At 38.2% G+C, this 16,639-nt stretch overlaps 1 protein-coding gene and 1 long non-coding RNA gene across 3 annotated transcripts in view; one reads left to right on the forward strand and one right to left on the reverse strand.

Moving 5' to 3' along the window:
* EIF2AK3 (eukaryotic translation initiation factor 2 alpha kinase 3) overlaps window positions 1-16,639 on the reverse strand; it is a 91,794-nt gene that overhangs the window by 41,984 nt on the left and 33,171 nt on the right. For both annotated transcript variants that reach the window (XR_004903351.1, XM_028511361.2), the window contains exons 3-8: window positions 6,816-7,010; window positions 5,227-5,357; window positions 3,573-3,804; window positions 2,202-2,364; window positions 839-979; window positions 106-228 (exon numbers count right to left, since the gene is read on the reverse strand). Coding sequence is in view for 1 of the 2 variants with exons in the window: in XM_028511361.2 (XP_028367162.1) it covers window positions 106-228; window positions 839-979; window positions 2,202-2,364; window positions 3,573-3,804; window positions 5,227-5,357; window positions 6,816-7,010 (985 nt within the window). In the remaining variant the exon portion in view is untranslated. The remainder of the gene's footprint in view (window positions 1-105; window positions 229-838; window positions 980-2,201; window positions 2,365-3,572; window positions 3,805-5,226; window positions 5,358-6,815; window positions 7,011-16,639) is intronic.
* LOC118500769 lies at window positions 7,512-8,903 on the forward strand. Its single transcript, XR_004903353.1, has 2 exons — window positions 7,512-8,483; window positions 8,714-8,903. It is a non-coding gene; the product is annotated as an uncharacterized LOC118500769 (long non-coding RNA).

The following is a 16,639-nucleotide window of genomic DNA, read 5'->3' on the forward strand; positions in this document are numbered from 1 at the left end:
CTCCAATGAACTACCTTTCATTTAAATTCTATTAATTTCAAGTTAATATACAAAATAAATTAAAAAATAAAACAGCACTTTTAACGCAAGAGTAATCACACTTACCATATGGATACTGCAAGATTGAAAGTGCGCCATTACTGTACTCATCATGAGAAAACTTATCATTACTGAGACATTTGTCAAATTCATCAGACCCCACCAAGATAGGAGTTCTGGAAGGAGAATCTAAAAGAAAATGTAAAAGCTTAACCACTATGACTTTCATGAAAATGTATGTACCTCATTCTTTCAAAAAACAGATATGCAACCACAGTTCAATACCAGCATGTAAATTAAACAAATGGCTCAAGGTTCTTTTCCTTGAAAAGCAGTCTGATAGAGATAAATTCTTTAAACAAGTAATTAAAAATTGTGTGATAAAAAATATATACAAGGTACAAAAAGATAACTGAGGAAAGTAGGTAGTCTAGAATTTGATTTCAATTCATTAAGTGTTTCAAAGACTATGATGTGACAACTAGATAATTTTTCATAAATATTCTTGATATAAGTAAGTTAAGCACTGATAACCGTTCACCAGTAAGAGTTTTTCTAAGTTGTACAGAGAAATATTTTATTAACCTTGAGTTCTGGTGACGGAACTGCTGTTTCAATGGAATCATGTTCTAAACGATAATTAAAATTCATTAACATTTGAAATACCTTCCTAGTTTTTCAGAAAATATAGAGAATATAATAGTTGTGATCTCTGATAGTCAAAACTAGGGCAAAGACACTAAATGACTAGGCCTCTGAACATGTTAATAAACTTTATGAAAGTTTCCAATTCACTTACGAATTAAGGGTTTCCATTTGATTGTTGGCAAAGGAATAACTGCATTTTCATTATTAATAGATTCCAATGCCTTGGGACTCGTAGGAAACTTTTCTGAAATTCTGACTGATGACTGAAGATACAGCTGGCCTCTGTACATTCCTGAATCAAACAGAACACTATCAGTTATGTTTAGAATAAAGCACCAATAACTTTTGTCAAAGAGATTCATTTTCTTTTTAATTTTAAAGATTTTTATTTATTTATTTATTTTTAGAGAGATGGAAAGAGAGGAAAGAAGACAGGAAGAGAAACATCAATGTGTGGTTGCCCGTCACACGCCCCCCACCAGGGACTTGGCCCTCAACCCAGGCATGTGCCCTGACTGGGAATCAAACCAGCAACCCTTTGGTTTGCAGACTAGCGCTCAGTCCACTGAGCCACCCCAGCCAGGGCCAAAGAGATTCATTTTGATTTAATAATATTAGATTAATTCCAGTATTTTTCATGTGTTATATAGCTCTTTTCAAAGAACCACGCCTGAAGCAAACGACCCAAAGGCTAATCAACAAAAATATGGGAGGAAAGTTACACACAAGCTCTACACAATGTTGCTCACTGAATAAAAATTTTCAGTAACTACTTGAAAACACATCCAGTAGCAAAATTCAAAGAAAAGTCATCAGTATACTCTTATGAGACCAATAACTTAGATGAAGTAACATTCTCCTTAAGGAAACCTAAACACCTATAATTCCAGAGATATTGCTAACAATTCAGTTAAATATTATCATAACACATGTATAACATGTTACTCTTTCAAATTCTTGCATTTCATTGAGGATGAATGGTGGATAGCACACTGATAAAACTTAAAGAAGTTTGTGAGTATCTGACCATCTAAACTAGCTCAAACAATTAGATTCAAGGTTTTTCAAAAGTTTTTAAAGAACTTCAATTGCCTAGAAGCATTCCAAAATTTTATTTTTATTTTTTAAATAAGTTGCATAGTAAAAGTTAACATAATTTTTAAAGGAGGGGGAAATTGCAAGTACAAATACAAATGCAGAAAGTTCTAGATTTTGAGAATACATCAATAACTTGAAATGATCTATGTACATGTATAATGGCAACATTTCTAAGCCTTTCTGATATAGGTCTCAGAGGGGAAAAGAGGTACAGTAATTAAAAGTTTCAGAATTGGATAAATGAAACCAAATAGCAGGAATGGAACTCAAAGTATAAATCTTGGGGCAACCCAAGGCACAGAATGTATTTACGGTAGTTATTAAAACTACAATAGGCACATCTGAAGTAAGAAGGAACAACGTAGGAATCAAATCTAGATGTTAATTTGTACTATCACTGGATAAGAGTCACTCACCCAAGTAAACACTGTTTTCTGTGGCTCCTCGGGCAGCTTCTACAATGTCTTCTTCATCTTCTAAAACTTCATCATTAGATGCATAACTAGTATCATCAAAAAGACTGATGGGAATGACTTTTCCACCCTTAACCAACCAGGCAGATGCAATGGGAGCACAAAACTAACCAAAAGTGGGAAAAAAGTCTAAATAATTTCAAGCAGTATTAATGTATTCTAACTTACCATTTAAAAATCACAAATTTTTTAAAATTTTAATTTTTCCAGATTTATTAAAATACAATTGACAAAAAGATATATAGATACTTATGATGAAAATCTGGTATTTTCATATATGTATACACTGTGAAATGATTAGCACAATCAATTATTAACACACACCAGCTCACATATTTTGTGATTTTGTGTGCAAATGGTAAGAACCTTTAAGGTCTACTCTCTTCATTTATAATGTACATGTATATCAAATCATTATGATGTACCAACCAAATATATATAGTTCTTCCTTGTCAATTATACCTCAATAAAGCAGGAAAAGGTTTTTTTTTAAAGAACTATTCTCTTGGCAAATTTCAAGTATACAATATAGAATTATTAACTACACTCATCACCACACTGTATATTACTTCCCCAGAACTTAGTCATCCTGAGTAACTGAAACTTCACACCCTTGACCAACATCCTCCCACTTCCCCTTCCCCCTAGCCTCTAACAATCATTATTCCACTGTCTGCTTCTATGTGTTCAACTTTCTTAGATTCCACATGTAGGTGAGATGATGTAGTATTTAACTTTCTGTGTCTGGCTTATTTCAATGTCCTCCAAGTTCATCAATACCGTTGCAAATGACAGGATTCCCTTTTTTAAGGCTAAATAATTCCATTACATGTATATATACACACATCACATTTTCTTTATCTATTCATACACTGATGGACACTTAGACTGACTCCATACTTTGGCTACTGTGAAAATGCTATACTGAACATGGTAGTACAAACATCTCTTTGAGATATTGATTTCACTTCCTTTGAGTATGTACCCAGAAGTGGAATTGCTGTATCATACGGCAGGTCTATTTTTAATTTTTTCGAGGAACCTCCAAGTGTTTTCCATAGGGGCCGGGCCAATTTACATCCCCATTAGCAATGTACAAAGATACACTGTTGTACATTGTTCACCAATATCCTCACGAACAACCTGTCTTTTGTCTTTCTCAAAATAGCCATTTTAATAGGTATGAAACCACAAATTTCTTAAGCATAGAGAACAAGTTAAAAATTCAAAACAGCAGTCATTTCCCACTACCCAAGGTTTGGTCAAACTGAGAAAGGAAGAAACAGTTCATAAATTCTCAATGGTTTTAGGTACCTGATATTCCCATTCCAGATGTCCTCCTTTCTTACTAAAAGCCATAACCTTCCAATCAGCAACTGAGACTTTTATCACTGTGTCCACAAGGGCGGCTTCCTGTTCTTCCACATCTGAAATAATTTCAGACTCTTTGTTCCAACTGGGTTTTAAGGTGCTTTCAATAAATCCACCTCTAGTTTCCATGTCTGGAATATACCGAAGTTCGAAGTGCCCAACACTGAAATTCCACCTTAAATTTACAAAGGCATGTTTTAGAAATTTACACTTGATATACAGGGGGGCCAAATAAAGAACTTTTCCAGAGTAAAAATACACAAGTATTAAAATCTTTTGATGAGAAAAACTCCACAAAATCTTCTGTAAAAGAAGCACTGATAATTCATGCCACAAGAGGGGGTAACTTTGTCCTGACCCTTCAGAAATGATTCCGAAAGTTGTGATCTGACAGCTATGGAACAGATTTTCTCTCAAAAAATTAATGTTTACATTTCCAAATCAGAAAGTCCTTTTTCAAAAAACATCAAAGTCATCTTAAAATGAGGCAGCATTCAGGTGGCCTTACTTCTTAATTAAAGTCTGGGCCACGTTTCACTCAAGTGCAGAAAAATTCACGTCTGCCAGTAAACCAATGTAAAAGGCAAGATGAACACATCAATTTTAAATTTATATGAAAGCATGTCTTGAAGGGCAATGTGACACAGTATACCAAGCCTCACATACCACCTTACCTCCAATCTCTACTCACTGAGATCTGGAAAGTCCCTTAATCTTTTCTCAGTTTCAGTGTTCTTATTTATAAAGTGACAATAACATTTCCTCTGTAATTAATATACAGAAAAATCACTTAACTGTTAACAGTAACTATCTTGTCACTTAGATATAAAATGACCTTAAAATTACATCTGTTGAAACAAGGGGGCCAAAAAGAAGAACTTTTCTAGAGTAAACAAAATATATACACACACACACACACACACACACACACACATACTCTCATTCTCTCTCTCTCTCTCTCTCTCTCTCTCTCTCTCTCTCTCAGCAACATACACACTCTTAAGACACCAGATTCTTATACTGGTAACTCAAAATTCTAATTAATTTGAACATCTGTTCCTAAGGTGGCTGAGCACCCAGCAAGCACTCAAACATTAAAAAAATAATAAAATACAAAATCCTGTCAAGATAAAAAAAGTTAGGCTGTCAGCAGATACAAAGCTCTACTTACAATCCAATAAACACAGAAAAACATGCATTCTTAACTGAATTTGGGAAAATTAATTATATTGCATCATACTAAACTAAATTTGAAAGTCTGGTTCACTTTCCAAACATAAAGATGGGATCTAATATTTTTACTACAAAGACAATTTAAAAATTAAATATTAGGATTTAAAAAAATCACACATGTATGTGATTTAAGAATAGCATATCTTACCCCATCATCTTATTTTTATATTTAAATATAAAAATTACATTAAAATTCATTTGAAAAAAATAAATTTTACCAAATAAATTACATTTTCATACTTTAAGAAGAAAATACTTATAGAGAACCAAAATAGTTCAGAAAATCTGCAAAGAAAAATCTGATGAATTTTGATCTTGGTATAGTTCTACATAATATGAGCAGCAACATTATCTGAATACACACGTCTCATTGCCACTACGAGGTCCAACAGCTCTAACAGTTTTCTGGGTATGTTGCAGAAGCAGAATATCTTCTTGTTCTATTTCATCATTATCCCATCGGCGACAACCCAAAGCTGAACAGATGTACCTCACCTGAAAAGACATGTAAAGTTAAAAAAAAAAAAGGTTACAAGAGACCAGAGCTATTAAAAGAATCTCTAATTTACTTTTTTAAAATATGTAAAATGTGTAAGAAGTACCCAACTATTAAGAAGCAAATTAGATTACCAACTCCTAAAAGGAATTATTTAGAGTCATAAAAGTAGTGATGAATATTTCAGGGAATGATTTTAAGGCTTTAGATAATTTTAGTCTTACCTTGAGCATTTTCATGGAACACACAAAAAGAAATGGATAACCAGTTTTTATATAATAACAATATCATTTAGTAAAATTTCAGACAAATTTACAAAATCAATTTCAGAGTTTTCATATAACAGAAATAGTTGGTTCTGAAAATTTGAACTTTTTCTGGTAGCTACAGTATTTCAAAGTACCTCCTTCAAATCTTTATTAAAATAAAAAAAGGAAGACTCTTGATATGACGCAAACTAAAATCCTCACAGAAAGCAGTATACCTGCTAGAATACCAGACTTCTGCAGAAGTACATCAAGTCAGAGAACCAGAGGAGTGGGTTTGATCTCAATGTTTAACAGTTGAGGACACTGAAGTAAAGCCAAGAACACAAGGTCTCCTCAATGCAATGCAGAAGGTGGTGAAGCAGAAAAGCATCTGCAACAAGGGCTATGGGTCCAGCACTTAGATAAGGAATCATTAAAGTTTGAAAAACTCAAGGGTCAAAAGATAATTTTTCTATTCTTTCTTAATTCAGTCTTAAGTCTATTTATAAAATATTTGCACATCAAGGTGTTAAGGAATTTAAAAACGATTTTTAACTTTATTAAAAAGATGTTTTTAATTAGTTATTCCTAATGGATTTTTATTACAATACCCAATCTTAGATGCTGATTATGATCATATCCTAAGAGCTAATATGGACAAAGTTTGGGTCTTAACAGCATGACTTTATCAGACAGATCAAGTCAAATCTGACCTTGGAAGTTTCTGAACCTTTTCAAGTCTTACCAGTTTTCTTGTTTTTAATGTGTGTACAAACTTTCTTCTTGGACCCTTTTATTATAGGATCAAACTATATAAAGAAATTAGTGGTACAATTATTCTTATTAGGATTGTTAGTGATCTTTACAGGATTCCTCATCTGCCCAAATAAAAACAAAAGTATGTAACCCTTAGGAATACTGTGAGGATTTCAAAATGATGTACAATAAATGCATGTGACACCCAGTAGAACGTACTGTCTCCCTCCTATTATCCTGGCTCTGCTGTTTATTCTGTTATCTTGGATAAATTTAGTTACTCTCAGTAATATTTTCCCCTTTCTACTTTATACTTTTTTTACTGAAACAAACAATATCCTTGAGGGAAAATTTTAATAAACCTCAACCTGTAATAGTATACTTTAAGAAACTACTTCTTCTAGCCCTATGGATTCTCATTTCTCCCCAAATAAATTCAACATTTTCACTTACCTTTCCACTATATGCACTGAGTCCATATGTAGTGAGAGACTTTCCTCCAACCAAAACAACATCATCTCCAAATTTATAAGAAGATTCAAGAAGTGATTCAACTGTAAAAGGAACTGTTTCCATGTTCTCATGGTCTCTGTCCCACTGGAAGAGGTCTCCATCCAGGGAAGGAATGATTATCTTATTCCCCAAAACCTAAAATGAAAGCTACTTTTTAAAAGGCTCTTCACTGTAAGAGGAGTAACTAAGAGCTGGAGTCCTTAGCCTGATGTACTCCAGCCTCTTCTCAGCAGCACAGCTCATCAACAGAAAACAATCTAAAGGAAGTGCCAATCTCTCCAGGGGCCTACATGAAGTTTTCCATGATGGTTTTTCTCAAACTGTGTTGCCAGGAGTGTCCCATAGTGATAAGTGAGTTACCAAAAGAGAGTTTTGTGATCAAGTGAGTTCAAGAAGAGGTTACTAGAAGGGTTCATATAGTGATCAATATGCTAACATACGAAATGATTTTCCAGTAAAGGGACAGCAAATGTAGTATTCTCCAGGCCTATTTTATCCAGGCCAATAATTGTCATACGCTCAGATCCAAGGAACACAGGTTGATTCACACAATATCCCATCCTTTCTTGTATTTACTTTCTTAAGTCTGCTATGTGCTAGAATCCTAGTAACCACGATTACTGAGTATATGCTCAGTAACAAGTTCTTACTCCTTAACAATGTTTACTGAGGGCCTACTATGCACCAGGTATCATTCTGTTGCTTAGGATAGACCAATGAGCAAAATGAATAATAATAATGCCATTCTGGAGCTCAAACTCTGGTGTCAGCAAACAACATTATGAATAATTATAGGGTATATTAGGTGATAAATGCCAGAGGGGAAAAAACAGAACAAGATAAAGGGCATTGGAAAATATGCATGTGGAAGGGCAGGAGACTGTCACTGAGGAATTTAGGGTAGACCCTGCTAAGAATGTAATATTTGAACAAAAGCTAAACATGAAAGTTAACTATGCTTATTCTGGGGTCACAATCTTTACCAAGAGGTGTAGGTGTACACATCACAGGGGGAGGGAATGGGCTACTGAGGCAAGGGCAGAGGCAGGGAAAGAAATTAGAAGGACAGAGAGGATGATGATGGTTGGTAGCACTGAAGGTGTTGAAGGTGGTCAGATTTAGAGAGGACATAACTGAAAGGTAAGGCCAACAGGATTTCATGGTGGATTCCTGTGTAGAATGAGTGAAAGAAAAGAGTTCAGCCTGACTCTAAAGGTTTTGGCCAAGAATATCTTGTTTCTTGAGAAAGAGTTAGTAGTGCATGGTTTCGTGACATTAATCCTTTGTCATTTAAAATACATAGACAATTTGATTTACTTTATCTAATGACAATTATTTTCCTGATATAGGCTCAGAACTTTGGAAAAAGGGAATAGGAAATAAGGATGAGTTTAAGAAACAAAAAAATAAGATGCAAACAAATGCTAATCTTAACTCGTTTTTAAACAACATTTCACTATGGACTTCTTCATTCCTTACCTAGAAGAATTTTCTTTACAGGGATACTTAAAAACTCCCACAGAGCCAGCAGGACTTCTAAGTTGGTGACCAGCTCACAAACCCTCCCCTTCCCCTAGCTTTGACCTACATTGGGGTTCTGGAGGACAGGTTGAAAACCACTATTCTTTTTTTTTTTTTTTTTTAAGATTTTATTTATTTATTTTTAGAGAGGGAAGGGAGGGAGAAAGAGAAAGAGAGAGAGAGAGAGAGAGAGAAACATCAATGTGCAGTTGCTGGGGGCCGTGGCCTGCAACCCAGGCATGTGCCCTGACTGGGAATTGAACCTGTGATGCTTTGGTTTGCAGCCCGCACTCAATCTACTGAGCTACACCAGCCAGGGTGAAAACCACTATTCTAATCCACTCCTTTTTCTTTCCATTCCTTCCTGTCCTTCCTCCCCTTCCCCTCTCTCCTCCTCTCCCCTTTCCTTCTGTAATAGCTTCTTTACACCTCTTACCTGGAAATTCCTTCACTCTAATTTCTCATTGTCTTATAGACTAATCTCTGGAGTAAGAGTTAAGCTTGTTACGACATTATTCAAAAACCTCCAAAGCTCTCTGTTACCTTCTTAGTAAAGTCCCCAAATCCTAAGTCTGACATTCAAAAGTCCTCTAACCATGACATCAAACAACCTTTTCCACCTGACTTTCAGTTTTTCCCACACTGGCAGAAATCTGGCTTCATTACTTAAACATACTATTTAATGTTACTTTTATTGTTCAGTAATTAACAAATTATTAACATACAAGCAATCTCTTATCCCTGAAACAACCCCCTTTACCAACACTGCCCACTGAAATTCTATTTGGACATCAAGCTAACATCAGTTATGTTTTCTATGAAATCCAAGAAAAGGTTGGTAATACAAATTTGGTAACAAAAATCTTCCAATTCCTGACAACTTCTGGCCAAGATGGAGGCATAGATAAACACACTGCACCTCCCCACACAATCAAAATAAGGACAACAGCAATTTAAAAACAAAAAACAACCAGAACTGACAGAAAACTGAACTGTATGGAAGTCCAACAACCAAGGAGTTAAAGAAGACACATCCATCCAGACACATAGGAGTGGCAGAGATCGGAAGCTGGATGGAGAGGACTCCAGGCAAGGCGGCGACTGGCAGACCCCTGGTGCACAAGGTGGTGGCTGGCAGACCCAGCGAGGCTGCGGATTGTGGAGCAGGCAGGGCAGTGCTCAGCGCACAAGGTGGCTGGCAGTCCAGACGGTCCGGGTGGTCCCACATTCACTCACAGATAAACCAGGCGAAACTGGGGAGCAAGACAGACCTCACAACCCAGTGTCTCAACACTGGGAAATAAAGCCTCAAACCTCTGACTGAAAACACCTGTGGGGGTTGAGATGCTGGGAGAAACTCCCAGCCTTACAGGAGAGTTTGCTGTAGAGACCCACAGGGTCCTAGAACATACACAAACCCACCCACCCAGGAATCAACACCAGAAGGGCCCAATTTGCTTGTGGGAAGTGGGGGAAGTAACTGAAATCCAGCAGAGAGTGGAGCAAGTGCCACTGTTCCTTCTCAGAGCCCTGCCCCACATACAGCGCCACAACACAGCAACATGGGTTACCTAAGGTGAACACCTAAGGCTCCGCCCCTTACTACATAACAGGCATGTCAAGACAAAAAAAATGGCCCTAATGAAAGAATAGATCAAAGCTCCAGAAAAAATACAACTAAGCGACGAAGAGGTAGCCAACCTATCAGATGCATAGGTCAAAACACAGGTAATCAGGATGCTCACATAACTGGCTGAATTTGGTCACAAATTAGATGAAAAAATAAAGGCTACTCTAAGTGAAATAAAGGAAAATGTACAGGGAACCAATACTGACAGGAAGGAAAATGGACTCAAATCAACGGTGTGGACCAGAAGGAAGAAACATGCAATCAGAAAAGAACGAAGAAACAAGAATTCAAAAAAATGAGAGGCTTAGGAACCTCCAGGACTTCTTTAAATGTTCCAACATCTGAATTATAAGGGTACCAGAAGGAGAAGAGGAAGAGCAACAAGTGGAAAACTTATTTGAACAAATAATAAAGGAGAACTTCCCCAGTCTGGCAAAGGAAATAGACTTCCAGGATGTCCAGGAAGCTCAGAGAGTCCCAAAGAAGTTGGACCCAAGGAGGAACACACCAAGGCACATCATAATTACATTACCCAAGATTGAAGATAAGGAGAAAATCTTAAAAGCAGCAAGTCAAAAGGAGACAGTTACCTAACAAAGGAGCTCCCATCAGACAGTCAGCTGATTTCTCAAAAGAGACCCTGCAGGCAAGAAGAGTCTGGAAAGAAGTATTCCAAGTCATGAAAGGCAAGGAACTACATCCAAGATTGCTCTATCCAGCAAAGCTATCATTTAGAATGGAAGTGCTTCTCAGATTAGGACAAGTTAAAGGAGTTCATCATCAGCCAGCCCTTATTATATGAAATGTTAAACAGACTTATCTAAGAAAAAGAAGATAAAAAACGTACAATAAAATAACAGCAAACTCACAATTATTAACAACCATACCTGAAACAAACGAAAAACAAACCAAGCTAACAGCTAGAACGGGAACAGAACCACAGAAATGGAGATCACATGGAGGGTTATCAACAGGCGAGTGGGAGGGGGAGAGAGGGGGAAATGGTACAGAGAATAAGTAGCATAGATGGTAGGTAGAAAATAGACACAGGGAGGGTAAGAACTGTATGGGAAATGTAGAAGCCAAAGAACTTATAAGTATGACACATGGACATGAACTAAAGGGGGAGAATGTGGGTGGGAGGGGGTATGAAGGGTAGAGGGGAGTGAAGAGGGGAAAAGGGGATAACTGTAATCACACAATCAATAAAATATAAAAAAAATCTTCCAATTCCTTAATACTGTACTTATTGCTGTAACTGTAAATTGAGAAACCATTACATTCTCAAAAATTGTATGTTATACCTCTAAGACATATGTACCAGGTATGCTAATGATTTTACATTTGTTTATACAGTAGCTGTAAAACTAATGCACTCTAATGCCCAGATTTTGTTATCTAACTTCATTCCCCACCAAAGGAACTAAGCCCTCTCAAAGAAATGGCTGATCCCAGGGCTGGGGCAGGGTAGATACAAGATTGGCCTTTAACATCTTATTCTGGAAAGTATGGATGTTAATTTTTTTTAAAAAAAAAGGTCAGAGAATGCCACTGATCACATCTGGAAGAGTTTAAACACCAAAATAATTAAGTACTAAATTATAAAGCATTAAGAAAAAAAAGGGGGAATCAGACTTCCAGCAAAGATGGAGGTGTAGGTAGATACACTTTGCCTCCTCACACAACCAAGAGGATAACAAGAAATTTAAAAACAAAAAGTAACCAGAACTGCCAGAAAATCAAACTGTATGGAAGTTCAACAACCAAGGAGTTAAAGAAGAAACATTCATTCAGACCAGTAGTAGGGGTGAGGATGGGCAGCAGAGGTGGAGAGGGCTCCTGGCAAGGCAATGGCTAGAGGTCCGGGTGGGCGAGATGGCAGCTGATGGATCAGAATGGGCAACTTGGAGGCTGGCAGTCCAGGTGGTCCCACATTTGCATGTGGATAAGTAGGAATAACAACTGGGGAGCGAAATAGACCATGCAACCCAGGGTTCTAGCACAGGGAAATAAAGCCTCAAAACCTCTGGCTGTAAAAATGTGGGAGGGTTGTGGCAGCAGGAGAAACTCCCAGCCTCACAGGAGAGTTCACTGGAGACCCATGGGGCCCTAGAATGTACACATGCCCACCCACCCTGGAATCAGCACCAGAAGGGCCCATTTGTTTGTGGGCAGCAGGGTAAGTAAGTGAAAGCCAGCTAAGAGCCAAGCAAGTGGCACTGTTCCCTCTTGACCCCTCCCCAACACACAGTGCCACAACGCACTGACATGGGTTGCCCACTCCTAAAGAATACCTAAGGCTCTGAACCTTACATCATAACAGCTGTGCCGAGACCAAAAAAAAAAAAGGCCCTAATGAAAGAACAGATCAAAACTTCAAAAATAGAAGAAGCCATGAAGAGACAGCCAAGCTATCAGATGCAGAATTCAAAACACTGGTAATCATGATGCTCACAGATATGGTTGAGTATGGTCCCAAAATGGAGAGAAAAGTGAAGGCTATGAAAAGTGAAATGAAGAGAAATATACAGGGAACTAACAGTGAAAGGAAGGAAAACCAGGACTCAAATCAACAACCTGGAACAGAAGGAAGAAATAAACATTCAACCAGAACACAATGAAAAAACAAGAATTCAAAACATGAGGAGAGGCTTAGGAACCTCTGGGACAACTTTAAACCTTCCAACATCCAAATCATAGGGATGCCAGAAGGAGAGAAGGAACAGCAAGAAATTGAAAACTTATTCAAAAAGATAATGAAGGAGAACTTCCCCAATCTGCTGAAGGAAATAGACTTCCAGGAAGTCCAGGAAGCTCAGAATCCCAAAGAAGTTGGACACAAGGAAGTACATACCAAGGTGCATCATAACTACACTAACCAAAATTAAAGATAAGGAGAGAATCTTAAAAGCAACAAGAAAAAAGGAGACAATTACCCATAAAGGGGTGCCCATAAAACATATCAGCTAATTTCTGAAAAGAAACCTTGCAGGCAAGAAGGGACTGGAAAGTATTCAAAGCCAGGAAAGGCAAGGATCTACAGCCAAGATTACCCTACCCAGCAAAGCTATCATTTAGAATGGAAGGGCAGATAAAGTGCTTCCCAGATAAGGACAAGTTAAAGGAGTTCATCATCAACCAAGCCCTCTTATATGAAATATTAAAGGGACTTATGTAAGATAAAGAAGATCAAAAATATGAACAGTAAAATGACAACAAACTCACAACTATCAACTGAACCTAAAAAAACACAAAAACAAACTAAGCAAACAACTAGAACAGAAAGAGAATCACAGAAATGGAGATCACATGGAGGGTTGTCAGCGGGAAGGGGGGAGAATGGGGATAAAGGTACAGGGAATAAGAAGCATAAATGGTAGGTACAAAATAAACAGGGGGAGGTTAAGATAGTATAGGAAATGTAGAAGCCAAAGAACTTATATGTACAAACCATGGACATGAATTAAGGGTGAAGAATGTGGGTTAGAGGTGGGGTGCAGGGCAGAAAGAATAAAGGGGGGGGAATAGGACTGCTGTAATAGCATAATGAATAAAATATATTTTTTAAAAAGGGAATCTTGAGTCCATACTGATAACAAATAGATCAAATAAATAATATTTTATTTATTATTTAATAAATGGGGGGCTCTCACTGCAATAAAATGTCAAGTTTCTACAGGTTAATATAAAGGGAGGGCTGCAGTTGAAAAATTAGCATTTTGCAACCATCACAGTAAAGACTAAGTCAGGCAAAAATCGGCAATGGTGTTAAGTCTAGGTAGAAATTTTGATAGGAAGCAGGATAGCTGAATGGTCTTAAAGTATTCCTCATAGACTGCTTATTAGTTACAAGAATTTTTTCTGAGACAGTAATTATATAAGCAAGAACTTATAAATACCTTGACTAGATGACCAAAATTAGTAACATCCCTGAATGACAAATGTGATGTCCTGAGGGAAGACACAAAACCTATGCAGGACCTTTACCGTGAATGCACAACCTGCATCTAATCACAAGGAAACAACAGACAAGCATGAAATGAGGAAATGTCAATTCTTATATAAAAGGTCAGAGAGACTGTATTCTTCAAAAATGTCAATGTCATAAAAGACGAAGTCTGTGGATAAATCCAGATTAAAAGAGGCTAATGTAGCATGACAAATAAATGAGACGTGATGCTATACTGGGATAGAGTATGCTATGAAACACATTATTAGGTCAACTGATTAAATTGAAATATTAGTAGTAGATTGAAGTGTTAATATAAATTCATAGACTGAAAACTGTACTGTGATTATATAAGAGAATATCTCTATTAAGAAATATTTACTAGCAAAGGGCCATGGTGAACATTTATTTTCAAACAGTTCCAAGGAGAAAAGTATAGGCCTTGGTGCACGGGACAATGCTCTAACCAATTGAGCCACATGGCTAGGGCTGCCATGGCTGTATTTTACAGCATGTAAATCAACTGTTAGAAAAGAAGCGAAGCTCAGAAGTGGCCTGGGGCTTCCAGTCAAGATGGTGACATAGGCAGACATGGCTCACCTCTTCACAAAACTACATCAACATTACAACTAAAATATAGAACCATCACTCAGGAACGTCAGAAATGAAGCTGAAAGGAAGTCTGACAACTACGGAATTAATGAAACCGCATACATCCAACTGGCAGGTGGGGTGCAAGCATGAATAGGGCTGATCTCATACCTTTGTGCAGAAAAATTCAGGGATGTCTCGGGAACAAGGAGTCCCACCCCACACCAGGCCCTCCAGCCCAGGATTCCAGGATTCCAGTACCAGGAAGATAAGTCCCCGTAACTCCTAGCTACAAAAATCAGAGGGGGATTGAGTCAGTGGAGAAGGCTGCTAGAGCCCTAAGCAGTTCCTCTTGAGGAACCCACACATTGACTCACCTACTCAGACTCACCCTCTCTGAGCTCTAGCACTGGAGTGGTAGCTTGAAGGGCACCAGTGGTATAAGGAAGAGGCTGAACTGCCTGGCAACAGAACAAACAGGCCATTTGTCCCTTTGCTGACCCTTCTACCCACAGAGCCAGTAGGCTGGTGCCATATCTGAGACTCCATCAACCTGGCTAACACTGTGTAACCCACCTTAGAAATCCATAGAGGCTCTGCCCCCCACTCAACTTACAGGTCCACCCAAGCTGTATTTCATAATGGCTGGTCTTGGCTCCTAAATCTTAACAAACAAGCAACAACTGGCCTCAGGGAGCCCTAGCTGCAGCCAGATTAGAGTCACAGCTTGGCACCTGGGAATCTCCAAACCCAGCACAAGTAACAGCCATCTCAGGTTGCTTTACAGCTCAAGCCTGGTGCCTTGGGCAAAACACAAGTGGGGGCTGACCTTAGCCTGTACCACCCAGGAAACCCCAGGACTAATACACCCAGTGGACAGCTACAGACCACGTAGAGCACCACCACCCTGCCCCTGCACAGGTGATCCTCCACAGAGGGCAGAGGTCGGTGGTCAGTGGTCAAAGCCAGTCCTCACAGCTGATTGGCTTGTGTATCTCTCCCATTCATCTTCCAACAGCAACCAAGGCTCCACAACAAGAGGAGGGTGTATTCAGCCCACACGAAGACAGGGGAGGCTGTGCCACTGAATCCTACAGGATATCTACTACATTTGACCACACTACCAAGATACAGAGTCAAAGCAGCCCTACCTAATACAAAGAAATAAACACAGGGAGGCTGTCAAAATGAGGAGACAAAGAAACATGGCCCAAATGAAAGAACAGAACAAAACTATAGAAAAAGAGCTAAACGAAATGGAAATAAGCAGTCTATCAGATGTAGAGTTCAAAACACTGGTTATAAGGATGATCAAGGAACTTAGTAAGGACCTCAGCAGCATAAAAACACCCAGTCAGAACAAAGGAGACACGAAGTAAAATAAAGGGAAACAACAGTAGAGTGGATGAAGCCAAGAACCAGATCAATGATCTGGAACATAGGAAGCAAAAACAACCAACCAGAACAATAAGAAGAACAAGGAATCCAAAAAATACCCAAGGATAGTATAAACAGCCTTTGGAATAACTTGAAGAGGTCCAATATTCGCCTCATAAGGGTGCCAGAAGGAGAAGAGAATTAGCAAGAAATTGGCAATCTATCTGAAATAATAGTGAAAGAAAACTTCCCTACTTTGGTGAAGGAAATAGACATGCTAGATCAGGAAGTGCAGAGAGTCCTAATTATGATGGATGCAAAAAGGCCCAGTCCAAGATACATCATAATTAAAAAGCCAAGGTTAAAGACAGACTCTTAAAAGCAGCAAAAGTAGTTAGTTACCGGAAGGCTGTCAGGTGGGAGGGGGGAAGGGAAGAATGTGTGAACAGGTGAGGGCATTAAGAAGTAAAAATGGGCAGTTATAAAATAACCATGGAATGTAAAGTACAGTACAGGAAATGGAGTAGCCCAAGAACTTATATGCATGGCCCATGGACATGAACTATGGTGGGGGGATAGCCTGAAGAAGTGGGGGTTGCTGGGTGGAGGGGGGCAAAGGGGGAAAAGTCAGGACAACTGTAATAGCACAATCCATAAAATATAATTTTTTAAAAAAGTGTATATGAGTGGTTAGGG

Source organism: Phyllostomus discolor, chromosome 5, assembly GCF_004126475.2.
Source record: "Phyllostomus discolor isolate MPI-MPIP mPhyDis1 chromosome 5, mPhyDis1.pri.v3, whole genome shotgun sequence".
NCBI classification, from domain to species: Eukaryota; Metazoa; Chordata; class Mammalia; order Chiroptera; family Phyllostomidae; genus Phyllostomus; species Phyllostomus discolor.